The sequence below is a fragment of the Lissotriton vulgaris genome, chromosome 11 (assembly GCF_964263255.1).
Source record: "Lissotriton vulgaris chromosome 11, aLisVul1.2, whole genome shotgun sequence".
NCBI lineage: Eukaryota > Metazoa > Chordata > Amphibia > Caudata > Salamandridae > Lissotriton > Lissotriton vulgaris.
Window position 1 is genome coordinate 119,952,519 of NC_141699.1, and position 27,337 is coordinate 119,979,855.

The 27,337-nt window shown below is 45.7% G+C and overlaps 1 protein-coding gene and 1 non-coding gene across 2 annotated transcripts; one reads left to right on the forward strand and one right to left on the reverse strand.

Moving 5' to 3' along the window:
• Positions 1-1,563: 1,563 nt before the first annotated feature.
• Positions 1,564-25,871, reverse strand: SIRT4 (sirtuin 4). Its single transcript, XM_086942870.1, has 4 exons — positions 25,710-25,871; positions 6,851-7,365; positions 2,101-2,395; positions 1,564-2,005 (listed from the first exon to the last, which is right to left on the reverse strand). The coding sequence occupies exons 2-4, from the start codon at positions 7,363-7,365 to the stop codon at positions 1,835-1,837; spliced, it is 981 nt and encodes a 326-aa protein (XP_086798996.1). The 5' UTR covers positions 25,710-25,871; the 3' UTR covers positions 1,564-1,834.
• Positions 25,872-26,945: 1,074 nt separating this feature from the next.
• LOC147679108 (U4 spliceosomal RNA) lies at positions 26,946-27,085 on the forward strand. The gene has a single exon (XR_015301619.1). It is a non-coding gene; the product is annotated as a U4 spliceosomal RNA (small nuclear RNA).
• The last annotated feature ends 252 nt before the right edge of the window (positions 27,086-27,337 follow it).

Consider the following 27,337-nt stretch of genomic DNA (forward strand, 5'->3'; position numbering starts at 1 on the left):
GTAACATATTCTTCCCGATGATTGTTGTGAGACACTAGAGGTGGCAAGAGTACTTTTAAGTCTGAAATCCAATGAAATGAAAAAGATGGTTTTACTACAGGGCCCTTTCCTAAAATCTAGATTTACTTAACGCGCCTCCGCACCAATTTTGTACCTTATCACCTGCACCTGATTCATTCAGAACTGTTGACATTTAGCAGCATTCTCCCCCCCCCCCCCCCCATTGAAGAAGACTAGATCAGTCTTCACTAGTGTCAATGAGGATAAAGAGTTCATAAAAGGTCTGTTTAGATCTTTCCCGCAAGTAGGTAGAATGTCACCATTATAGGAATTAAATGCAGTTCTGCTAACATTGACTCTTCCATTTGAGCCTATCCTCAAAGCCAACATTTATACTGGAAGATAGCCTTTTTAGTGGCTATTACTTCAGAACTGCAGGCTGGTGAGGTTCATGCTCTCTTTGGTAGTAATGTTTTTACATGTTTGCAATGACAAAGGGGCATATTATCAAGCCTGGGCGATAAAATTATCGCCGCTTTATCGGCAGGAAACTGCCAATAAAGTGGCGATAATGGGCTTGATAATATGCTCTATGGAATTCCAATCGAAGCTCATGTTAAATGTGAAAGACATCTAACATGAGCTTCGATTGGAATTCCATAGAGCATATTATCAAGCCCATTATCGCCACTTTATCGGCAGTTTCCTGCCGATAAAGCGGCGATAATTTTATCGCCCAGGCTTGATAATATGCCCCCAAGTTTTTCTCAGAAAACCAGATACAACCAGAAGGCATCATTTTCTTTTCATTTGAGACAACAGATTGTGTTACCATCCTTCTTTTCCATAGCCTAGAAAAATGGCTGAGGTGCCATTTCATTCCCTAGATGCTTTAAATTTCATCTCAACAGACCAGACATTAAGCAAAAGTAAAACTCTTTCTAACTCTTCATTAAATACATTTTTAAAAACACTAAATGAAACAACAGCTTGCAAAATGGACTGCTTCGAAGCGTATACTAGCATATAAGACAATGAATAGGAGAACACCTATCAATGGCAAAGTCTGAGATCTTTCTACAGACCGAATGGCAGTTACGGTGGCTGCTTGTATCAATCTTAAATACATATGTGATGCTGCGACATATAAGTCAAATCATGTTCTTCCCAAACAATAGTGCATTGAGAGAAAGACAGCGGCAGAAACAGTGGTGGGACAGGCAGTGTTGCAGAATCTCTCAGTAAAAGGTGCACCTCATTCCTATCTTCCTATATGTGCTTGATCATAATTGTTACCGTTTTTCAAGCACATGACTCTATAAGAGATCCAACGCAGAAGACGTTAAAAAAGAAAAATGTAATTAACCGATCTTGCGTTAATATGCCTAAAGGTATATGTTTCACACTACATAAATAAATACTTTTAAAAAATGCAAATAAAACACACATTGCCCGCTTTAGGGAGGTTATGGTGGTGCACAACATTTTTCCAGCCTGGTGAGGCTCTGGTCTTGCAGTATGCATTCAGAGTGCAGGAAATATACAGTGCTACGAAACGCAGCATCCAAAAGGTAACTCAAGTTTAATTCCTTTAGTTTATTCATTCAGAATTCTCTATTTTATATTACATACTATGCAACAGAACTAGACCATCTCATCCACACTGTCCCTCTACATGGATCACGAAAAAAGTTCAGCAGCAGTACTATCTGCTGTCATATTCTAGTGTCAATATTTTGTTTTGCCAGTGTTGCACAGGTCTTTCCAGAAGTCCAATTTGTTAACAATGACAGTTTTTTTTGCAGCAGGGCCACTCTCGCAGTTCTCAGTTCCATCAATGTGCTGTGGATATTTTTCTTGTAAGGAGAACTGGCAGCAGAGTGCCGCAGCGGGAACTGGCCTTTATGGATGCCAAATGATCTGCTCTTGTTGGTCCAATGTTGAGTATTGCGGTCGGAAGCTTCTTCTCATGGGCAGCTAGAAGAAATCTATATCCGGAGTACACCTGCAATTCACAAAAAAAGGATAGTGAGCAAAGATCAGTAGTTTGAAGATTCGCATTTAGGGAGCACTTTTTGGTGGGGGTTCCAGTTCGGTTACCTGCAATGTGGATCCAACAACCAGAACTGCATCAGATTCTGCCAGGCGCTCATGCACAAAAAGGACTTTGTCCCGGCTCACACTGTCACCAAAGAATGTTACATCAGGCTTTAGGATCCCTCCGCACGTGGTACAAGATGGGACTCGGAAGTTCTTTACTTGCTCGTCTGTGAGGAAGACATCACCATCAGGGGCTATGCCAAGAGCCTCTGCCGTCCAGGCTGGATTCATACCTATGAACCTTTCCTGCAACTCTGACCGTGGGGTGCAGGTGCCGCAGCCAAGGCAGATAACCCTACATGGTTGGAAAACAGATACAGTCAATTATAAGAGACAAATATAAATGACTGCCCAAAATCTTCAGCGTTTCTTTTCTTCGTCCTTAAAAGAGTTATGTGTCTTTATTCACTTAACAACAATATTAAAATTCTGACTACAATACATTCCTATCTGGCATATGCTTAAAGTGGTTTTATAATAGGTAAATCAAATCAAGTTCCTTCTTGCCAAACCTCTCCTCTCTTTGTTGTTCAGCCACGGTGCTGCACGTGTCAAAAGATCTGGATACTCTAGTTCCACGTTAAAGAAGTATTTCTAGATCTGTGACAGTACTTTGTTGCATCTGTACAGCAGGTGATGTGCTTCATGCTGTGCTCTCCGGATGCAATAAGTTCATGGTCACAGAAATGATATGCCCCAGAAAACAAAAATGTGGACAAGCAAAACAAAAAGCTGTGAGGTTGCAAACTGGATTTTTTAATTATGATTATTATTTACTTCTTAACAAAAATATGGCCACGAGTTTTAACGACACAATTAAATGTCACATGGCATGTACGTCCTGTCGACTATATATACACTCATATTTACTCATAGTTTTCTGCACTCATGCGTGGAGGTATTAACACCGGTTCAGGGGACCTTTAGCTTTGTTAACCTTCCCAAGTTTTGAGTGCAATATCTGGTATTCCAGCATTTGGGTAATGCAATATCCCTCCCAATCTCTAAAACGGGCAAATGCAGTAAAAGCGTGGCAGTCAAGACCCAAATCTGGTGTTTAGCACACAAGGGGGCAGATTTATGTTGGGAATGCGCCACGTTTGCGTCACGCAACTGCGGCGTAAACGTGGCGCATCCCTACGACCCATTTACAACGTGACTCATCTAGGCAGATGCGTCATGTTGTAAAGCCCTGCGCCACTTGTGGGCGTTCCGGCGCAGGGTGGGCGTTCCGGGGCAGGTGCGCCTCGCAAAAGTGGCTGAGTGAAATCTATAAGATTTCACTCAGTCACTTTCAGGCCAATGCTGCGTCAAAACCCTGCGCCTGCTTGAAGCAGGCGTAGGTCTTGACGCAGCATTGTAAAGATGGGGCACCCCCGAGCCTTGCTGGGGCCACCTTTACGGCACAGATGCGTCACGCATCTGTGCCGTTTTTGCCCCATGGTGCGCCGCATTGTAAATGCGGCGCACCATGGGTGTCGGAGCAGCGACGCAAAATTACTGGCGCATCCCTGGGGATGCGCCAGTTATCATAAATCTGCCCCTAGGTTTTTATTACATCACTTTATTTTTGGGTTTGTTTATGTGCCAGACTCTTTGCTATAAGGATTTATGGAGCTGCAAGTGTGTCTTGTGTGGTTTATACCTGCCATTGGATTAAGCGACAGGTCACTGAAAAGGCACTTGGTCCCATCTTCATGAGAAAAGAAACAAGCAGCCAAACTCATGAGCTGAGAGCTTGAAAGATGAGATAGGCTACCAAGGGTGAGGGTCTGTAACGACATACAGGGGAAATTATGATTCAATATGTTTGGCCCGGTTATATGTTGTATGTCACTATTTCAAACTCCACAATTTCGGATTACCATTATTTTGGATCTTTCATTGAGAATTACCATATATTTGGCCTGATGACTTTAGAATTATTTCAGATTGTTTTAGATATTTATATTTAAAAATGTTTAATTATTCTTTACTAATCCTCTAAGTACAATACATATTTAATATTTATTTTGTAAATGTTTTAGTGCAGACCTACATTTGTGTATATATTTATTTGCATATATGCTCATACATATTTTTTTAAACTTCGTTTTCTCTGTAGTCTTTTTTAAATAGGGGTTAAACCCTCCTAAACCCACTTGTTTTCAATGTATTAACTGTAATGGACAAGTTACTCACCCTGCTTAATGCTCTTTCCAGTGGATTCCCTAACTGCAGATTCCTCACCTTCAAATACTCCCCAGGTACCAGAAGTCTGTACCAGTGTCCTTAGGAGGCTCTAAGAGGTTCCAAGAAGTCAGGCGTTGCGCAGGAAGGGTCTACTGGCGTTAATTTGACTAGGGACCACTGCCCTTCCTTGAGGCCTGAAGAAATGCAGAGGGAACCAGAAGCACACCAAAAATCTGCAGCCGAGCCGCCTTGAAAGCTTCAATCTACTGTGGCATTGAGGGTGACCCAGAGACCTGAAAGGTGAACGACTGACATTCTGACGCCCTTCCACCTTCTTTTTAGGTTCAAAGTGGTTGGAAGGGGTTGAGACCTGTTTCACTTTTTTTATGTCTGCTCTAGGACATTGATTTTTACTTACAGGAGAGCTAAGAGCGCAAAGTTGACCGCTCGCAGGAATGAGCTCACAAGCAAGACAGAGTCCATGTTAACAACTTGGAGCAGAACTATAGAGAAGGCTTCTTGTGTTCAGTGACTTATAGCTTCACCTCCGAGTCCCAGGTTGCCTTTGGGTGCTTTAGGGCACATTTATTGCATAACTGACTCGTGGCACGAGCCCAGATAACAAACACACACCTCATGCAGATCTGTGACCGACATCTATTTCCTGAAATAGCAGCATGGTTTAAATCCTGTCATTTTGGGTGGGGCCATCGCTCCTAAGCACACCAGGAATTCCTTTTAAAAGTCACGGTAGACTGACGAGATCAGGAGTGGAACTTCAGATCTACGTCAGAAGGTGCGGAAACAAAAGAACTGACATCAGCATACAAGGTTGGTGCTTATAAGCAGTTCCGATTCGTCACTTCCAGGGTGATACGGAGCCACTCGGTGCTACCGAGCGGCGCATGGGAATACTGCTGAAGAAAAGCTTGCAGATCCAATCTGGCACATTGGCAGTAGTCTTAGGTGATGAATCGGGGGTTAGAAGTAGCCATCCAAAACACTACATGTTTATGTGTGAATGGATATATATATATATATATATATATATATATATATATATATATATATATATATATATCTCACATGTTGGCTGCTTGAGAATCAATTCCATGTATGAACAAAAGAAGCTGTCCTAAGAGATTCTGCTGTCAGATGCAGTATTTCTTCTCTGTATTATATTTTACACACACATAACCATGGAAATTCAGCCATTATAGTTATACGCTACAACTTGTTGCCTTAAGTCACTTAATGGCATGAGTTAATTTCTTCTGATAGGTCTAACTATACTAACTATAAGTATAACTATAACTGCTGAATTTTTATGGTCTTGTATGGGTAAAACGCCAGCCTAACTAAAACGACCCTGTAACCTTTGGTTTTATCAGTGATATACATAATTAGAATGCATATTACCCTTTTTTGTTTTCCATTAGTATGCTGCTGTTTCTAATTGATAGGACGTCCCCTCAAAGCATGGCAGGAAAGAAAAGGGAGAGAAAAAGAGAGAGAAAGAAAAACGTTGAACTTAAAGTAATTCAGAGGCCATCTAATCAGTTTTAGAATGTGTCAAAAGAACTTGAAGAGTAACTGTTTTACTTAAAAAAAAGCCTGTATCTACTATATACCTATGAGCATAAATATGTAGTTGATAGTGATTTCTTGTACAATACCGAATTCATTTCAAGTACAATGTCGCATGTCGACTAAGCTTACGAGATTTTGAGAAAATAATATTGTCCAAAATGTAATTTACAAGTTACTAATTTTGCTCCTTTTTGGTGATCCACCTCCCCTTGCAGTTGTTTATTCGAATCTCACAGCTGACACTCTAGCCCTTTAAACTTAATTTACTTGGCCTCCTTGGAGCCAATCTATCCATTAACATATTTGGATAAGGGCTAGAAGCACTTTGTCGAGAAATTCTTGCTACAAGATTTATTAACAAACACAACTGGCAGCTCCAGTACTTACATTGCATTTTAGTGTTGTCTAGAGTTGAGAAGCAACAGGACATATGCCCAACGCCTCAAATTGTTTAGTTTTGAGGAAGAACTGGCTCCTTCCTAGTGGTGTCCATCATAATTTCAGAAAGGTAATAAAAGTTCTATTATCTTCATAAATTATAAGTGGTCATTTAACGAATTTACGTTTTGATGAATGTAGTATTCTGCCGGAGAGAAGTCTCATCTCTCAACCTCCTGCTCTTTTTGTCTCTCCCTGGCTCCTCTGCGAGGACAGATGTCCTCTTTTCCACCTGCTAAGCAGCATCCTGTCACGAGACTGGTGCTCAATCCTTGCCTGAACTTTAGTGCTTCCCAGGCAGGAAAGTGAGTAAAAGGGGTAGTTGTAATGTGTGTAGGGAGTATAATTTAGTGCCAGCTACAGTAAGCACGAAGTGTAGAGTATGGTGGGGCCTGGTGAAAGTGGAAGGAGCCAACTGCTGCTACTATGAGAGAGGTCTACCCACCTCCATCAACTTAGTTGCTAGGTCAACACAAGATATCATGTCTTGTGTGGCCCAAAACCTGAGCATCGCTGCCTTTGTGCACTATTTCCAACGATATTTTTGTACCTGTGTGTGCAGCCATGGAGTTCCGTCAGGTGTTGGCTGCCTGCTTTCGAATGTAATGCGTCTACGTTCTGTGTCACCAACCAGTGTAGTCTTTTCTGTTTCTCCCAGTTACATAGTGCTAAATGGGCCGCATTTGGTTGGTGGGTAGAAAATTGAGGCCATCCCACAAAGTTGCGAGCCCAGTACCGTTGTCTTGAACTAGCACTACGGACAAATTCAGAATGCTGAATAGGTCGCCTGGTAGTCCTGGCATACAGGCCCACCCCTTCAGAGCGGTAGTCAGGAATTCCTGATTCTGTGGAGATTCCAGCTCCAGTCATGACAAACAGCCTCTGGGAATTGTGGATGAACTCTTGCAGCCGCTCTAGCACCTGAGAATCCAGGGGTGTGCTGGTAGGAACATAGGACAGATTTAGATTATCTGCCACAGCTACCATGCCGGACCATGATCGGTAAGAGGCCATCTTCCATTGTTTGCAGACTGCCACTGCTTTCCAAGCAACATCTGGTGACATCTGGCAAAACAGAATTGCAGTGATGAGTCACAGAAAATAAATAGGCAATTATATTCAAAACATAGAAAAAGTGTGAAATAAAATGAAAACTATAGAAACATCACTTTTCCCCATATACTGTGAGGACGCTTCACCCCTTGCACTTAAGCTGAGGAATAGCAACCCTTTCCTAGTAAACAAAGAGTTTTAAATGGTTGAATTGGAAAGAAGAGGATGGAAGGGTGTTGGTAATGGGTTCTGTTGGTGATATCGAGGACCACAAAGCTAAGATATCACCCACCTGCACTAAGTTGGGGTGCAGGAGGATTGTAAATGAGACTGTCTGATATAGAACTTATCGAAAAGTATAGGGAGTGGGGAAATGTGATCAAGAAACATCAGATGTTAAGGGCTCGTGAGCACAACATCCCAAGCACTAAAATGTAGTGGGAAGGGCAGTGTTAGGACAAATTCACAGGAGATAGTGGGCCCAAGTATCTTTCTAAAACAGAAAGGTTTCTCACACGAAATTTAAGAGATTGGGGATCCCTACCAAAGCTAATAACCTACACAACAAAGTCGCCTCACAGCCGAACCAGAAAAAAACCTCAACCAATAAGGGTTAAAAGACTGCAACCAGTTCAGGTTTCCACCCTAGACACTGCAAAAAATTCAGGGCCTCATTTATGAGGTTTTGCCGTATGGAAGCGCAGCAGGCCTTCCTGCTGCGCTTCCCTACGGCAAAAGAAAAGGGCAGGAATTAGCCGTATCTGTAAGATACGGCACATTCCTGTCCTTTTTCCCTGCGCGGCGCACAATGGGCAGCCTGCGCCAACGCAGGCACCTCTGCACCATGGTGCAAGGATGCCTGCATAGCGGGGATGATTATTTTTGTACAGGAAGGAAACCTTTCTGTACAAAAATAATCACAAGAGGCTTTTCCTCTTTCTATGTGCACACATAGAAAATAGAAGAAAAAAAACGAGGAGAAATAAAGATATTTCTCCCCGTTGCGCCTCCCCTGGAAGGCGTAAGCTTTTGGCACTGCCTCAGATTTACGATTTCTCGTAAATCTGGGGCAGTGTCAAAAGGCCATGGATGTTGCTGGGAACGCCCCCAGCAACACCCATTACACGCCCCTTTAACACAGAACACTGCGTTAAAGGGACTGATATTTATCAGGCAGCATTAAGCCACAAAAAGTGGCTTAGTGCTGCCTGATAAATATCACGCAGGCATCTGCGCCACGGAACGTCACAAAAAGTGATGTTCCGATGACGCAAGAAGTCTCATAAATGAGGCCCTCAATCTTATCAATCTTATTTGATATCTAAGAATAAGTGATCACCAATCCAAAAAGGTATTCCTATCATCCTAACCCTACTACTCGGCAAAAGGTATCCTTTGATCTGCTCAACCACTAAACTATATTAGATTTCCCTAAATCAGTGGTCTTCTGATGTGACTCAACACTAACACCTGGTTTGCATCCTTCCTATATGAAAAACTGGATAGCAATGTTCCACTAAAACCTCTTTGCCCTCATACTAACAAGCGGAACCACCCAACCGTCCTATGCTGCTGACAGAAAAATCTATAACCGAATCATCAAAGTGCAAGATCCGCATGCTCAAAGCAAACTGCAAATGCATAACTTTTGCTTGTTGGTCACATACACAAATGGGTAAACAAGCTTCTTATGCAGCAAGGTTCCCCTTCCTTGGTCTAAACTTGGCCAACCAAATTCCCCTATTTCTAAAGAACAACATATATATGTTACTGCTTCTTTCACGTTCAACCATTTCCTTAAGCAGGGAGCATTTGGATCTTTTTATATATTTTGCTATTTCCCCCTCCATCATCATCGTCCTCCAGCATGAGTTACTTATTGCACAACTCTCAGTCTTTAGGGGACACACTTATTGCCATGACTGTTTGCAACAGCTGATCTGCATAATGTCTGGGTCTCTTTTTGTGATCGTACATCCAGTTCATGTCTGCACTCTGCATGTGTCAATGTGGCAAGGCCCCAACGAGCCACCACAACCACTGTAGTAACAAAACAAGGCCAAGACAGCAGTGCCAGGTGGTGATATTCGAAACTGGTGGGGTGTAATACATGCACTGAATTTCAGAAAACAAAGCGAGGGGGCCCAAATTAATCTAGGCTCTTATTCTCACTCACTTCCCATCACTCACCGCACTCATTCTCAATATCTCACACTTATTTTCACTCATACATTACTCACTCACATGCTCTTTCACTGGCAGGCACTGTGAGAATCACAAACTGCCTTTAGCCTCAATTCTAGAGCTCTCAATTGTCCTATCATGAACACCTACCTACAACCCGAACTCACCCAGAAACTAAGTAGGCAAGTAATTTCACAGGAAGCACCATACAAGAGACATGTTTGATGAAACAAACCTACAGCCGCACAACATTTAGAAAATGTAAATAGTCTCTTTGAAAGCAAGAAGTAACATGCGAAATTGGAATAGGGACATCATCGCTCACAATATTTCCAGATATTGTGGTGAAATCAGGGGGCTGGTTCATTATCACTTTAATGTAAGGCAACTTAAGCCCTGGTGTTGGATTACAGCATGCTTTATGTAAACCAAGACTCATGGGAAATAAAGTGTGCAATCAGACCATTTTCTGTACCAGTATTTGACGAGCTTATGGCAGGGGCCGGGCACACAAAAGAGCTGAGGCATAGGCGTGGGTAAGCAAACAAATTAGCTGAGCCAAGGGTCTGTATTACGTGTACAAGCCAAGCCCTTAAAATATTTGACGTGTGAATCACCCAACAAACTTCATTCAAAAATATGACAGTCTTAAAAGTTCAAAAAATAGCATTTAATTAGCACATTGAAGCTTTTCACCTTAAAACATCAGATTACATCACCGCATTTAGAGGTATTTTAAACAAGAGCTTAAACATATTTCAACACCCTCCCTCTCGGGAACAAAAATGCCGTTGCTGACCTAGGAGGCATATCAGCTGTCATATATATGTATATAGGCTCTGTGAAATAAAATATGTGCCTAAGATCACACTATTTGAGAGCTGTGCAGCTGGAACTGATTACAGGCTTTCTACCTTCACATTCTGTAGTTCTGTCACTAAGGGGCATATCAGCAATGAGGCGATAAAAAATTATAGCAGCAAGGTCACGCTAACTCGTGAAATCTTGCCTTATCGCCATTTCCCTTAACGCCCAACTTTGCATCTCTAATAAGATGCATAGTGGCCGTTCCTCCCCAGGATAACGGGAGAAATGTCGCTAAGCGACATTTCTCCTATTATCAAGCCTCACACAAAGCAGCATAGCGACAAGAAAAGTAGCAATAACCTCTGTTATCGCTACTTTCCTTACGCTTGCTTATAAACTGACTTACAAAAGGGGGTGGTAATGGACGGAGCATTTGAACCAATCAAACACTCACACCCAGTCAAAAGATCTGGGTTTAATCCATCACCGTTCTTTAGCCCACTCTGCCACCCCAGTTCAGACATGGCTATATGCAAATCAGTCTGACCCTGTGCCTCATGGGAACAGTCCAGTCCGAACTGCCAAGCCATGCCTTCCCTGGACCGGAAACAAGCTTCCGAGGACCGGTTTCTGGCATTCCAGCCGTCTTCAGCCCGGCTTGCTCGAATCCAGTGGCAAAGTGAGCAAACTGCTGCTCAAGCGGCGATAATGGGCTTGATAATATGCCCATGTGAATTCCCATGTTCTGGTGTGAACATGGGCTTCTATTGGAATTCTCAAGGGCATATTATCAAGCCTATTATCGCCGCTAGAGCGGCAGTTTCCTGTCGCTAAAGCGGCAATAATTTTAACGCCGTTCTTGATAATATGCCCCCAAATTTTCTTTTTGAGAAAGTCATCTACTGGAAGATTGCAGGCCAAAGCGGATTGTATGCTCTCTTTTATTAACCTATTCATTCTTTCAACAAGGCCGTTGGAAGAAGTGGAATACAAAGCAACTTTTAGGTGCTTTACATCATGAGACCATAAGAAATCTTGCATTAACACAGAGGTTAAATGTGGGGCTTTGTCAGTGATTATTTCTTTTGGAAACCTTCGGAATTAAAAACTCTGCTCAAAAAATTGATCACTGACAAAGTATTGGGTGTGTTACAGAATTCAAATTCAACTAATTTTGAGAAAAAGTCAATTAGCACAATAATATAACATGTGTCAGGGGGAAGCAAATCAAAGGAGCCAGCAAAATCAAGGGCTAGTTTTGACCATGCATCCTCAGGAACAGGAACACAATGAAGGGGAGTGTTGATAGTTTTCCAATGTTTATCCAAGACTAGACAATTATGGCAGTTGTCTATTCATTGCGAGACATCTTTGTTTAAGGCTGGCCACCAAAAATGCTCTTTTAATTTTCTGGAAGTAGCTCCTATGCCTAAATGACCCTCATGGGCCTTCTGAAAATTTTTAGAGCGAAGAGAAACAGGTGGAACGCATTGATCTCCCTGCATGAAAATGTCAATAACAATAGAGAGATCATCCGACACTTGAGCAAAGGATTTAAGTGAAGCAGGTAAGGAACCCTCTTTGGGCCAACCTGAAACTACCATGTTCTTTACATCCTGAAGAACAGAGTCCTCTTTAGACGCCTGAATCCAGTCATTGTAAGTGAACAAGGATGGAGAACTGAACATGTCCTCAATAGAAGCGACAACGCATTCAATGTCATCAAATTTTGAATCAGAGTGACTGTCTTCCAAAGGTAATCTTGAAAGACAATCGGCTCAGACATTGCATCCACTAGGAATGTATTTCATTACATAATTGTATTTGGGTAATCGTGACAGAATGCGGACCTATCTGGCGGAAGCTTTCCCAGTACTATTTCCATTTCATGAGGGAAGTAATGGCTTATGGTCAGAATATAGGTCAAATTGCGTGCCCAAAATAAATATCTTAAACTTTTCACTAGCCCAGGTACGTGCAAGAGCTTCTCTTTCTATTGTACTATAATTGGATTCTGAACGAGATAGTGCTCTTGATGCAAAACGTATTGTGTGTTCCTTCCCACTATCCATGGATGACTCAACTATTGAGTTAGAGAAAGATTTACAACTGTCTCTACCTAGAGTAATTCACACCTCCTTAAACTTTGTCAGAACCTTTTATGAGGCTGGGTGACATCCAACTACAAAAGTATTGGTCACACCCCTGAAGACCAGATGCAAGCAGTTTGGCTACTGGAAAAGCAGAGGGCCTAGGTCCCAAAGTGACACCTTAATGCTGGACTGGATAGCGTAATTTCTCTACCTAATCTGACCCCATAAATTCTTCAGAAGATCAGGGACAGACCAGATGCTAAATTATCGTTCCCACTGCTATTTGACTTCTCCCAATCTAATTTACAGGCCTGAACCATCTACTTTAGACAGACCACGTACATTACCCAGAGGAAAGATCTTCAGTTCATGGAAGCAGAAGAACTAAACTCATCAATACCATCACTCACCTTGAGCACTTGATTCCTGAGGGCTTAGCCTTTTCATACTTAGGCTGCTTCTCAGAGAAGCTAAACATGCTAATGGTTTCCAGGAAGTCATCCACCAACTGTTATCAGAGAAGCAGATAACTGAAATTCTGACACTGTGCACTTGCAAAGAACATTGTCTTGCGGACTATGCTCAGTGTAACATTTTTGTGTAGTTGCATCACGAGGCTAATTCTTGATTTTCAGGCAATGGGGCCTACTGAAATAGCCCTGAGGTGCTGTTTTCCACAGCAGTCGAACCCATCAAAAGACAAATGATATGCCAGGTTAATTTACACTGCTTAGGGACTCCACAGTCTTTTGGGACCTTAGCCTGGTCCTGGCCAGTCTGATACAGAAGGAGTTTGACCAATTGGCTTCATGTGACCTGAAGGAAGACTTCTGTTTTGATGGCCGTAACAATGACCAGAAGCATAAGCGCTTTGAAAGCCATTAAACTCAAGAAAGTACTTACAGTATTCAACAGGAACCTACTAACTTATTCCACCTTTGTACCAAGAGTACTGTGGTCTAATACTATGCAGATTATTCTTTCAGCTTTATTTTCACGTTCCCAAGCCTTGTCAACTGGAGAAACACTGCACAACTTTTAGACGTCAGGGTCACTTTGCATTTGTACATTGATAGCCCAGGAACATGCAATCTACTGAAAATCTCTTTGTGATTTCTGGAAGCAATGATAGTAGCTGAATGGCTGATATGGCACACATCATATGGTACACTATGCCAGGAGCAATGCATTGTCACAGCACACTCCAGAAAGTTTAAGGTGGTGTTGCCGATACTCTCCAAGGGGCATATTTACAAGGGCTTTATCTCCACTTTTTTGGCTTAAAAAGACAAAAAAGCGGAGATAAAACTATCACCCTATTACAAGATGGTGCTAACTTGCATAATCGCATGTTAGCACCCTTTTTCCCGACGACTCCCTTTGCATCTATAATGAGATATAAGGTGGGCGTCACTGGGCATACCCCGGATGGACAACCTTGCAAATATCGCTGATGTTCACATCGCGATATTTACAAGGCTGCCCCAGCATTTTAGCACGTTAGTTTTTGGAGAAAACAGCTGTTTTCTTCAAAAACTAATGTCTGCTAAAATGCAGACTTACCTATCCCCGACATTGGGGTGGATTATGCTGATACGACCCTGTGGGTCGTATCAGCAAGGTTATCGTAGTTTTGCAGGGAACATCGCTGGTTTTCCAGCGATGTTCCCTGCAAAATGGCGATAACCTCGCTATCTCTGGAATTTATATCGCCCTGGAGAAACGCGTAGTTAATAACGCGCTACCAGGGCGATAAATTCCAGAGATAGCCTGCGATAATAAAATTATCGCTAAGCACGGCCAGTGATAATTATCACTGGCCATTGATGATATGCCCCCAAGTTTCTAACTTTCTGAGATATAAGACTTGCAGTTACATGAGTTACATAATACACCAACTATGATGGTAGCTTTCTAAGGAGTGGTGCTGGGTTTGGCTAAAATGTTCTCAACAATATCTTTCCACCGATTTAAGCTGTGTCATGCAGCTTTCTAATCCCCCCTTGCAGTGACATCTACCCACAAGGTTGAGAAAGCGAAAGAGCCAGGGTGTAAGAGTAGACTAAAGAAGTCTTTATGGTAGCTCCGTTACTCTTTGTATAGAGGGCCTTACATAATATCAACACCCTCCTACCGACAGCTCAGGCACAGGCCAAAACACAATTGGTTCCGTCTTTCAAAAAAGGAAATAGTGAGGAAATGCATTCACCTATGAAAGAGGGGGAGCAGTGTATGAAGCAAGCATGTGTGTGCTGTATCAATTTGCAAAAGCTCTGAATGAACAGCTTTCAAGTATTTAAGATTCCACCTCATAAACTGATAAAGGGAAAGAGTTTACAATCTGAGAGTAACAAAGTCACCATTAGGTAACTTAATCAGTCCAAACAATGACAAGAAATTTACAAAAGAGTGATCCTGGAATATATTCCTACATCTCACTAGTACCAGAACATATATAATGGGATTTTAGGTATGGAAATAGGCATGTTATACAGCTATGCCCCTCGCCCTGAGTGAGCAACTGCGAGTGCCTGGTATCCTGGTTTCTGGATTTCTGGCACCAGCATTATGCTGATCTAGTATGTGCATGAAGGCATAGGCCCATCCTGTCCCTTGATGCGAGTATGGCCCTAGTGAGGTGCATCAAGCATGCTCTCTGTATTGGCAGAGGAATGGACTACTGTTCCCGTCATGGGTTCTAGCATGTAAAGCAGTGGAGGCATCATACCATGTTTTACTAATCCTATAGTGTAACCAGACCTTATTACCTGGTTCGTATGAGTGGTGGCCTATCGTCCACTTGAGTAAAGTTCTGCTGCTACAAGCTAACCCAGCCCCTTGAATTAACATCCCAGTGCACACGTAGTTATATGTATGTGTGTGGTTTGCCTGTTTCACACATAGTGTGTGTCTGAGTAAACCAAAGTGAAGGAGACCTGTGGGTTCCATTTTGAAAGCCACTGGCCTGTTCACGTGCACAAGATAGAAGTGAACTTACTTTCCTACACACTGTAAGTGTATTGCTGACATCCCGGACACTGAAAGGAGAGGACAAGACAACATGGAATTGCGCCTGATCAGACTATAATGACACCACTGAACTGTGAAGCACTTAAAAGGGTTAACAGCCATTACAACATGGTCATAACCACACATGACTAATACCACACATCCTTTACAACGAACATGCCTTTACCACGCATATCCGTCACCACAAAACCTTTACCACAAATAGGCGTGGAAAAGATCATGGGGCATATTATCAAGGGGGTTTATCTCCGCTTTTTTGGCTTTAAAAGCCAAGAAAGCGGAGATAAAATTATCTCCCTATTACCTAGCTGCCGCTAACACCAGTTAGCGACAGCTAGTAGGAGATAGCGACCATCTTGGGCCCCACTTTGCATGTCAGTGATATTTATCACTAATGAGATGCAAAGTGGGCGTGCCAAGATGTTAGAGACTGAAAACAGTCGCTAACATCGCTATCTCCTATTACCAACTTTTGGAGATATTCGCGCTAAGCGGGAATATCTCCAAAAGCTAACACCTGCCCTGAGCAGTTCTTAGCCATGTTATCCAGTGGGAGGTGGATAACATGGCTAAGAGCATTAGCTCGCTAATGCATGAATATCGCTGACTTTTCAGCGATATTCATGATTTGCGGCGATTTTTACCGCATTTGCGTTAAACCTTGGTAATACCAAGGTTTATCTGCGATAAAAATCGCCGATGTGCGGCGATAATTTTTGTCTCTAAACAAGTTAGAGACAAAAAATTATCGCTAGTTGTTGGTAATATGACCCCATGTTCGTTCTAAGGATTCACTGTAAAGGACATAGGGGCACCTTAACAAGTGCCAGAGCGCTGCTTTTTTGGCTTTAAAAGCCAAAAAAGCGGTGAGACATTCATTGCACTATTAACAAGCTCACGGCAACCCTTGTTAGCGCATGTTTTTGCGCGATGACTACCGTTTTTTTTATCGCCCTGCATGCCATCGCTAATGACATGCAAAGTAGGCCTTCCGGAAGTAAATCAGCATGGGAGAACTCGCTAACACAGCTTCGCAATATTATCAAACCGGCAGCAAACCCATGAAGCGATGATAATGATCGCGCTAAGACCCATTTATCGCAGGAATTTAACTCCTGCTATAAAGGTGACTTAGCCAATATGATAATGGGAGGTGGATTGCAAGACTAAGGCCACAGGGGCGTATCAACTAGGTTTTCATTATCGCTCAAAAAATATCACAGCATTTCCTGCACTATTCCCGCGATCACTGGATTTCTTATCACCTTTAAGATAAGCGTTGATAATACTGCGCTAACTCAGCGATTAAATTCAGAGATAGAAAAAAAACGCTTGTTTTGGTTGTCGTCTTTGTTTGTTGCTTACAGCTGGTCTGACAAGAGGAATCAGAAGCTTTGAGGGCTGTAGAGGGGTTGCTTCCGGCTTGTGAGACTTGCGTCCGGGTGAGGCATTACGGGTAGTCTGACGATAGAAATCAGCAGTTGTGAGGGGTGTAGAGGGGTAACCCCTGGCCTGCTCCACTCAGCAATTTATTGTTACAGATGTGGCTTTATGGGGGGTTGCCTGTTCATAAGCATCAGGGCCCGAAAGGCCAGCCTTCCTGTCAGGCACCGCTACGACCCCTGGTCTCGAGGCTCCGACCTCCACTCTCCGAGAACCAGTCAGGCCTTGTCTCGGGGCTCAGTTCTCCACTGTCCAGCTGCCTGAGAAATAGTCACCCTTTGCATGGAGCTCTTCTGGTCAGTCCTCGCTTTGATGAGTGAAGTTGAAACACGACAAAGGTAAGTACCGGCAGAGTGGTTGAGTGTGTTTAACTGTGAGTGATTGTGTTAATTTTTAACATGCATATGTGTTTAGCAAACAAGCCATTACAATGAAATATGCGTGGTAAAACCATATGCGCGGTAAAAATTAGTGCTGTAAATGCATGCGTGGTAATGATACATGCGCTGTACTGATGGCGTAGTAAAGGCATTCATGGTAGTTGCATGTGTTGCACTGTCATACAACCATCAGTAATATCTTGTCGGTCCTAAAGTAAGTAGTCCAAATTTTTCCAGGACTCGTTCTCCAAGACAAGTTTGTTGTGAGAAGTTGTCTGGACGACGTCTTCAATAGTCAAGAAAAAACTTCCTCAATGAGAAAGGTTTTCTTGGTCCCCAAATACGAAGGACATACGATCTACAGTAAGGACGGACGGCTGCTATACTGGACAGTCGTCCCGCCACTTCCTACTGTGGTTATTTATGCCACACTTTTGTCTGAGGACGGACGGCCATTATCTTGGGCTGATATCGTCATAACGGTTTTCTACGGGCTATTTATGCCTTACTTTTACATACGTAATCAGAATTACGGGCTGCGTATTTACAGACACCTGGATCAATGTGAATAGTTCTCCTATGCTGGCTAGTGCAAGTCTAATTGAGCAACTCTTCTGTTACATATTTAAAAACAGAGGTATGTGCGCCAAGATTTTGGCTCATTGAGGACGTTTTTTCTTGACTATTGAACATGGTCAGCGACTAGCTGCCGCCTCCCCCCCAATCCGGCACCCAACACCAAGGAACGTGGACACGAGACGTGTTTACTCTTTGGAAGGCGGGCGCTAGTCGCCCGGCCGTATTTATTAAAGTATGAAATTAAAAAAGGGTTTTAATTGCATAATCAACGATGAAATACAAAAATCAGCAGGACATTCAGTTATACAATCGTTATCAACAAGTTTGAGAGCCTGACCTTAACAAAACTCTAATACAAGTTGTTCCTAGCTTAACTAAACATCCTATCTTGATTTTTGTACATTTCTGGCCATATGGCAGGGTCACTACCGGTGTCAGGTCCTACAAGCTGCGCCTTCCCCTTAGAAGTGCGCATGCGCAGTGTTACCCCGGGAATTGCCCGGTCTACGCCCCAAACTCCATTTACCCACTAAAGGAGGGCCCTTACTCTGCGCCGGTGACGTCATGAGTCCACGCGCGCGGGGTGGCTACCAGCCTAAGGAAAGCGTGAACTACTCCTACCCGCGCTCCTTTGCATATTACCTTGCCCCTGGAGTACTGGGAGTGGCCCGCAGGCTCCTCCCCCTGGGCGGGAACCTCCATAGGATGATGCCCGCCCCCTCAGACCTCAAATATGTGCTCACCGATAATGACCTTACCGCATGCCCCATACCTAATAAATACGACGACCTATGGAAAAAAGTCTAAAGGACAACTACACTGGCTAATAAATAACAGTATCCACGCATAGCTAAAGGGGAAAAAAGCCCTAACGACACATGGCATAAAATTACAATTCAGTTCACGCATGTTGCTCATACTCACAATATCTACGTATATCTACAAAGGGAAAAAAGGCCTAACGACACATATCTTCAAATATAGTTCACTTCAAACATCATTTTTCTACAAAGGGAAAAAGGTCCTGACAACAGATCACAAAATACCACAACAACCTACTCTCTCCCGCGGTCTATACCTATGAAACTTACCATTAGACCGGACATAACGCTGCTTAAGCTTTGTACCAAGGGATGGTGGGTGGGAAACAAAGAAGCCCCGAACGCGGGGCACAACGTTCAGCGAGGGAGCGTCCAGGGACAAGGGAGTCTCCTGGGCGCTCCCTACTTCTTATTCCCGAGGGGCCGGGTGGCCCCTCCTCACGCCCGCCCCCCCCGACCCGGAACCAGTCCATTGATTCCGGGTCAGGAGAGGCGCCGGCCAATCGGCGGTGGGCCGCGCCCCCAGGGCACGCCCCCACCGTCGAAGGACCCGCGGGGAGAGGGGGTGAGGCGGTCGCCGCGCCGCCATGCGTGCGGGGGGGCCGAGGGCCCCCCCTTTTCACATGGTCAGCGACTAGCTGCCGCCTCCCCCCCAATCCGGCACCCAACACCAAGGAACGTGGACACGAGACGTGTTTACTCTTTGGAAGGCGGGCGCTAGTCGCCCGGCCGTATTTATTAAAGTATGAAATTAAAAAAGGGTTTTAATTGCATAATCAACGATGAAATACAAAAATCAGCAGGACATTCAGTTATACAATCGTTATCAACAAGTTTGAGAGCCTGACCTTAACAAAACTCTAATACAAGTTGTTCCTAGCTTAACTAAACATCCTATCTTGATTTTTGTACATTTCTGGCCATATGGCAGGGTCACTACCGGTGTCAGGTCCTACAAGCTGCGCCTTCCCCTTAGAAGTGCGCATGCGCAGTGTTACCCCGGGAATTGCCCGGTCTACGCCCCAAACTCCATTTACCCACTAAAGGAGGGCCCTTACTCTGCGCCGGTGACGTCATGAGTCCACGCGCGCGGGGTGGCTACCAGCCTAAGGAAAGCGTGAACTACTCCTACCCGCGCTCCTTTGCATATTACCTTGCCCCTGGAGTACTGGGAGTGGCCCGCAGGCTCCTCCCCCTGGGCGGGAACCTCCATAGGATGATGCCCGCCCCCTCAGACCTCAAATATGTGCTCACCGATAATGACCTTACCGCCACAGGCCAGTATTGTTAACCGACGATCTGGCCTCCCCCTCTAGCCCCTATCTAAGGACACATCCTCCTACCCCAGCCCTCCAGCCAAGCCCAGATATTGTCAGCCCATAGGACATTACCCTCTTCTGTCAGATGAACCCCGTCTTTCAAGTAATACTTTTGACCCCAGATGCACCCATGAGGTATTGACTGTAACACGGGAGTTCGGAACAACCTATCCAGCCGTGTGTTGATCCTCTTTACCGAGTGGTTCAACGCCCTGACTGAATCGCCCCCCCGCCACTGAAGTCGAGGTATTAGTTGAGACCATACTAGCGTGCACCCGGGGCAGGTCCTAGCTATCCAACCCGCTGTTGAGATAATCTCCTCAATCAAGGTGCGCCTGCCCAGTGTTGCCAAATCGTTCTCCCCAAGGTGAAGTATCACCACTGACGGTGGAGCCCGCTGGCGTGCTAACAGCCCTTGGAAGAATCCCCTAAACTCGTGAAGACACAACCCTCCTCTGCCAAAGAACGTGATATTCAACCCTAGTTGTGCCGCCCTTTCCTTCTTGACACCTGACAGGAAGACACATTCCGCTCGCTTCACATATGAATGACCAACAATCCAGACATTGTTCCTTGTTGTTTCCTGGTCGCCGCTCCGTGCCGATGAATATTGGCGGTGCCCGACGACAAATTCCTCCCCTGCGTAACAGGTCTGAGAAACTGTAAGAGAGCGGAAAGAGACCAAGCGTGAGTGACAGGTAATCATAGCATGTCAATCCGAACATAACGTTTATAGCAGTCTGACGACCACCTCCCAATTGTCTTCACTCTTTCCACTGGGAGGCCCCCCGCCACCGCCTCAGTTGCTGCCCCAATCCTGAAGGAATGAGATCCAAAATCTCTAGGATCAAGACCCGCTTTCGTAACCCCTAATTCGAACACTCTCCTGAATTGATACCTGGTTAAGGGGCTCCCGTCGGCGTGACAGAGCAACGCCCTGCCTGCTGAACCGACCAATAACCCCATGAGTGATTCCACGTGCCTCACCGGGCAGCACGGGTTGGCGGGGGCCCGTTGCAGAACTATGGTGTGACCCCTAGCTTCTTGATCGGTCTTTGATTTCTGGATAATCACCCACATGGTGTCACCCCTTATCGTCACCCCAGCCTTCTGCAAGCCACCTAGTATGTCAGCCTTAGATCCTGCCACAAGTTCACTAATTCTAAGTGCCCCATAAAATGCCAGGGAGAATGCCGCCCTAAAAAGAAGCACTTCCCACTCTGAGTTACAAACAAACTCCAGCGTGCCCAGTAAGGCTGTTAGCCGGGCCAACCCCATGGGCTTCCTCTTATCCTTCTGGTGTCCCTGAATACGGCGCCATCCCCTTAAAGCCTTGCGTATCATAAAGGTATTGGTGGGATCCCGGAAGCCCCTAGCTTGAGCGAAGAATGACACTGCTGCCCTGTGTCTGGTTGCCGCTGCTACTGAGCGCCCCTCTTTGTGCAACCATTCTAAATAGGCTGCAAACCCATCCTCCTTCGCCCAAAGCACTTCCCACTGTGGCCCCAAAAAAGAACAATACGACAGAAACGCCCCTTCGTAAGCCGTCTTGGTCCTGGGGGCTAGGCTAGCGACCACGAGGTCTTGTAATCTGGGGCACCAATCTGCCAAAGTACTGCTGGGAAGTGTGCTGGCGAGGGGTCTGCTGTGGGGAGATGTTCCCTGAAAACCTGCATTTTGAAGCGAGAAAGGGCGTCAGCAGCATTGTTTAAAACACCAGGGACATGTTTGGCTCTAAAATTAGCATTCAGTTTAAGGCAACGCAGAACAATTTCTTTGATCAAACGAAGTATGAAAGGACACCGTGCCCCCTGCTGATTGATACATTCCACCACTGTCATGTTATCTGACCAAAACACCACTGATTGGTTACATAGGTGTTCGGGCCAAACCATCAGTGCCACCCATATTGGAAAAAGTTCCAGGAAGCCAATGTTGCCGAGCAAACCCCATGTGTTCCATTCTTCTGGCCATTGTTGAGCGACCCACCTATTCCCTAGGATGGCACCAAAGCCCACGCTACCGGCCGCATCGGTCCATAGTCCTAACTCCGCTGATGTAGTGAGCGGGCCGGGCCAGACCACCCTACCGTTAAAATCCTCCAGGAATGCCATCCAAATAAGCATATCCTGGCGAATTTCAGACGATAGGCGCGTGCGGTGGTGCTTTTCCCTCAGCCCCTGCATCGCGTGCGCGATGGAGCGAGAGAAGGGGCGAGCCATTGGGATGATTCTTAGTGCGAAATTCAGTTGCCCTACCACCTCCTGTAATTGCTGCAAAGTGACCTTCTCCTTCCGGAGGCATAACTGTAGCGACGTCTTGAATTTGCGCACCTTGTCCTTAGGTAGTCTAAAACATTTCTCCATCGAGTCAATCTCGATGCCCAGAAATTCCAAGCAGGTGGTCGGGCCCACCGTCTTCCCAGGCGCAAGCGGGACCCCAAAAGCCCGCATGAGCACGCAAAATTCCTGCAATGCCAGTGCGCACTCCTGAGAACCCGCTGTACCGAGGAAGAGGAAATCATCTAAGTAATGCATGACCCTTTGATGGCCTGTCACCTGTCTCATGGCCCATTCAAGAAATGAACTAAACATCTCAAAGTAGGCGCAAGAAATAGAACAACCCATAGGCATGCATTTGTCCATGTAGAACCTATCCCTAAAGGTGAAACCTAAAAGATGTTGGTCTGCCGGGTGGACTGGGAGGAGGCGGAAGGCGGACTCTATGTCTGATTTCGCCATCAGTGCCCCGGGTCCAGTGGCCTGTAATAAGGACCCAGCCTGATCAAAAGAGGCGTACCTAACACTACAGATACCTTCGTCGATGGCATCATTCAGTGAGGCCCCCTTTGGCGCTGATAGGTTATGAATCAATCTGAATTGCCCCTTCTCTTTCTTGGGGACAACTCCCAGTGGGGAACACACAAAGTTGTGTACTGGCACTGCAGAAAAAGGGCCAGATATCCTGCCTAAGGAAAGCTCCTTGTCAATTTTGGCGGCCACAACAGCCGGATTGTGTGTGACTGATAATTGATTTCTACAATGCGGACTGCCTGTGTATCCCCCGGCCGGGATCCTAAAACCTTTAGAAAAACCTTCCTGGAGTAGGGTGGCCGCTTTGTGGTCAGGGTATCTGTTCAAGAATGGAATCATTGCCACCACATCCACTGGAGTGGGGGGGCGTGACGTGTCTGACTTATAGTGGCTTTCCCCTACCCCTCTGTCCCGTGTTACCTTGCTTGGACCTACAGGTAGATTCTGGATGAGAGGGGTGCCCACAGGAGGCACATGCATGCCTAAACTTACACGCGGCCCTTGTGCAGGTACGCCTATTAAAATCCCAGCACACTCCTTTCTTCTCTGGCCCACCTGCCCTAAATTTCCCAGGTACTTCACTCGTTTGGGGGGGCCGAAAGGGCTGCTGCGGTCTAGTGAACACCCTGCCCGCACCGAACTGAGGGGGAGGTGCAGTGTCAGAGAACTGTTTGTGCCAGGCCATGGAATCTACCGAGTCCCATGGTAATGCTCTATTGAATTCCAATGCCTTCCTAAAATTTACATCATAACCCTTCCATGCTTCCCCAGAATACTGCTGACTCCACCCCACAATCCTGCTCGAGTAGCAAGCCAATGCAGCCTGCAGATCTGGAGGACGCTCCGCCTTAACTGCAGTGAAAACGGCCCATGCTTGCATCCAATTATTGAGATTCTCCTCAACCCTGAATCTAGTACACTGCGCCCTCCATTCACTTGGGAGCATCCACTCCTTCAGTGCTTTCGCCTGCTCCATTTCCCTATTATCCAATAATAAAGAATAAATGTACACGTATTTATCAGCCCAAATCATTTCTTTAACAGCTAAAGACACATGTTGAGCTAGATTTTCGCTCCTGGAAGGTACTACACCGTCCCCCAAGAGCGGCAATGCCACTTCCTTACCAAGCGCGGGCACCGGGGGCGGCTGCCCTTGTACTCCGTCCAGCTGGGGAACACTTGGACCTGCAAGGGGAGAAGAAATTGGCAATGCAACACTGTCGGCGATCGGTGCCGATCTGATTTTTTCTACGAACCTTGCCGCCTCTGCCGCATGGTCTGCAGAATTCGGGAAGGCTCCTCCTTTTTGGAGCCATGGCATCATGGCCGTTAACTGAGATAACAATTCGGGTGGCATTGAATCTACGTTACCCCCCGGGACAACAGGTACCACTGGGGTTATGCCCAGTGGTCCTGGCACAGCTGGCAGAGCGGGCGTCGGGTGCGGCCCGCCTGTACCCGGGATTGTGGGCACCGGTGCGGAAGCAGCCCCAGCGTCTACTGGTTGACCTGCCGGCACCGGCACCACAGGGGCAATGGGTGTAGGCACATGCGGGGGTGGGACCACCGCGGGCGGTGCGGCGGGTAACGTATCCCCTGGGCCTGGGGTGGGTACCGCCTCCTTGGGTCCTTTGGACCTAGGTTTCCCTTGCGGGGTGACAAATTCCCCTCTTGGCACTGGTGCCACCCTCTTGCGGACCGGTCTCCCGGACGGGCCCGGTGCCTCGCCATCTCTATCCTCCAACCGGGCTTCCCGCTCCTTAATTTGTCCTAGCTGTTGTTTAATGTCACTCATCTCCCGCATCATAGCCCGCATCATAGCCTCCATGTTGGACCCCCTTTTTCCACCCCTTGGACCTGGCATGATGCTAACCCCCCAAAAAACACCCGCTGCCTACTTAATTCCCAACAGGTCAGCTGTGTGTACCTTTCAGATGGAGGGTCACCAGGGGGCTTTCAGCACCATGCAACGGCGACCGCAACACTAGCGGCTTGTCCGCTTATGTAAGGGGGTGAGTAAACCTAATGTAGACCCACCCGGCGGCCACCAGGAGCTATGAATGCTAGCCCCCCGTACCCCTCTTACCGACCAGTCCTTTGTCCCCGCCTGCGATAAGAAGCCCCGAACGCGGGGCACAACGTTCAGCGAGGGAGCGTCCAGGGACAAGGGAGTCTCCTGGGCGCTCCCTACTTCTTATTCCCGAGGGGCCGGGTGGCCCCTCCTCACGCCCGCCCCCCCCGACCCGGAACCAGTCCATTGATTCCGGGTCAGGAGAGGCGCCGGCCAATCGGCGGTGGGCCGCGCCCCCAGGGCACGCCCCCACCGTCGAAGGACCCGCGGGGAGAGGGGGTGAGGCGGTCGCCGCGCCGCCATGCGTGCGGGGGGGCCGAGGGCCCCCCCTTTTCAGACGTCGTCCAGACAACTTCTCACAACAAACTTGTCTTAGAGAACGAGTCCTGGAAAAATTTGGACTACTTACTTTAGGACCCTCTTTGGAACGACGAGATATTACCGAGCCCTGACGAAGTTCCAATGGAACGAACCGCGTTGGCTGAGGTCTTAAAGATTGAAAAGAATAAAGGACACTTTTTTGGACAAACTTAGAAGCTATCTTGAATCTTATTATTTGGTGCACGTCGTTTCTTACATTAAATCTGTCATGTACTGCCTGAATTTCTATTCTATGGCTGAGGCCCAGTAGCCCCCGAACGTGGCCTGCCGTCCTATGAAACAATATCCAGCCAGGGAATAATAAATAGTAGTCTGAAATGACTGCTATATGGCAGAACCCTAGTCCCAAACAAGCAACTACCTGCTTTCCCGCAGAAACAATTCCCACCGTGCATAGCCGAAGTAACCAGTTTATGAACCCGGCATGTCACTCACCTCTACAGCACTCTTCTACGAGTTGGACGGTAAGTACCTCATAAAACCGGTTGCGAGTGAAATTGGTTATACAACTCACGCACGAACTTTCCCAGGGTGCATTGCGCCACTCCAGTAAATAGAGCTTCTTGTGACAGCGGGCTCAGGGTTGCTCGCCGGTGTGTTGTAGAAATAGAAGAAGCTACGTCGTCACGGGCACCCCTAACTTTAACTGTATACCAGTGGAGACGAGGCAGTAATTTAACTAAATATAAATAATAGCAACAGTTGTGGGTATAGGATTTACCACCGATGTGCTGTTTCAAGGAGCTAGGCAGTTGAATTTGCAGCATTTCAGCATCAGGTTTAGGGCATATAATTTCAGCTTTATGGTTTTCAGATCACTACTCCTACATCAGAGCACATATATAAGATAATAATTATAAAAAAACGGAACGTTATTAACCACACAAGAATAACTGTTGTTTATTTACCATACAGATACCGCATCACGTGGGATATCACAAGATGGCCGCCGGGTTTGTGAGAAACAGAACAAGGAACGAGTGTTGATGTCCGTTTTCTGACTGAATAGGGTATCTTTGGGTCATCACAGCCGCCATATTAAGAATATGGAACATTGATATCTTTACCTCTCGCTGATGTGTGGAGATAGTAGTGCGCGAGATGCGGTTGAGAGCCCTGATGAACACGATGGGGCTTATTTACAAGCCTCCTGCGTAGCCGGTACGTCACTTTCCCCCCCATATTAAAAGTGAAGCACCGGCGGCGCCAGAGGCTTACCGATCTGTCCCAGCAACCTAACTAGTGTACTGCGCTGCCTGACGAGCTACTTACCATATCTCAATCTAAATAACTGATATTTCTCTAGTGTGGTCAATAATACATACCGTTTTAATTTAACGAATCCCTTGAATTTTACATCTGGAGGAGTAATGTTCCGAAAACAGTGAAGCCAAAATTGTACCTCTTATATCAAAAACCGGAACTAGTGTAGTGCTTGGTCCAACAAGCTACTTGCCATGCAATTTCCCAGAGTCCTCTGCGCATCTCGGGGAAACCTTTGGGACCAGAGACCTGATCGAAATTGGAAATATAACGCTACCACATTTATTACTTTGGCTGCCGAAAGTCAACAGTACTATACTGGTACCTCAAGATTGATACATAGTTTCCTTGCTCTCTGTAACATAAGGTAATACGACGATGGGGCTTGTAATTCTCACATTGTTCTTTAGCTTTGCGCAGTGGCAGTATCGTAGCCAATGAGGTTTAACCGAGGCGCGATTATTGCTTATTGAAAACTTTACCCAATACCCCGCTGTGGCGATTTGAAATATAGTCGCCATTGCAATTTTTGACAGTCTCTAAGGAGACTGAATATACTGGTCTAAAATAAGGTAATAGAATTCGTAAGTCAGTAATCGAATGCATACAGGCTTTCATCATGCTTGCTGGTATGCAAGGCTGTCGGTGTAATACTGCGCTCTTCCGAGAGGTGGCCTTCTCAATCTTACATTTATATGTGTACGAACCTCTCAGAAAGTGTTTTTCCTGGAAGCGAAGGGATTTTATATCATCAATGGGAAACAAGCATTTGCAATGCACATGGTCTCGCATTTACGCGA

Bases quoted from the DNA above. Each gene is read 5' to 3' on its own strand.
- SIRT4 (XM_086942870.1), bottom strand. From the start codon at position 7,365: ATGTCACCAGATGTTGCTTGGAAAGCAGTGGCAGTCTGCAAACAATGG. The intron at 2,396-6,850 runs GTACAAAAATAT...CCAACCATGTAG, and splicing joins CTCCATGGCTGCACACACAG to GGTTATCTGCCTTGGCTGCG. The intron at 2,006-2,100 runs GTAACCGAACTG...TGTGAATTGCAG, and splicing joins TTGTTGGATCCACATTGCAG to GTGTACTCCGGATATAGATT.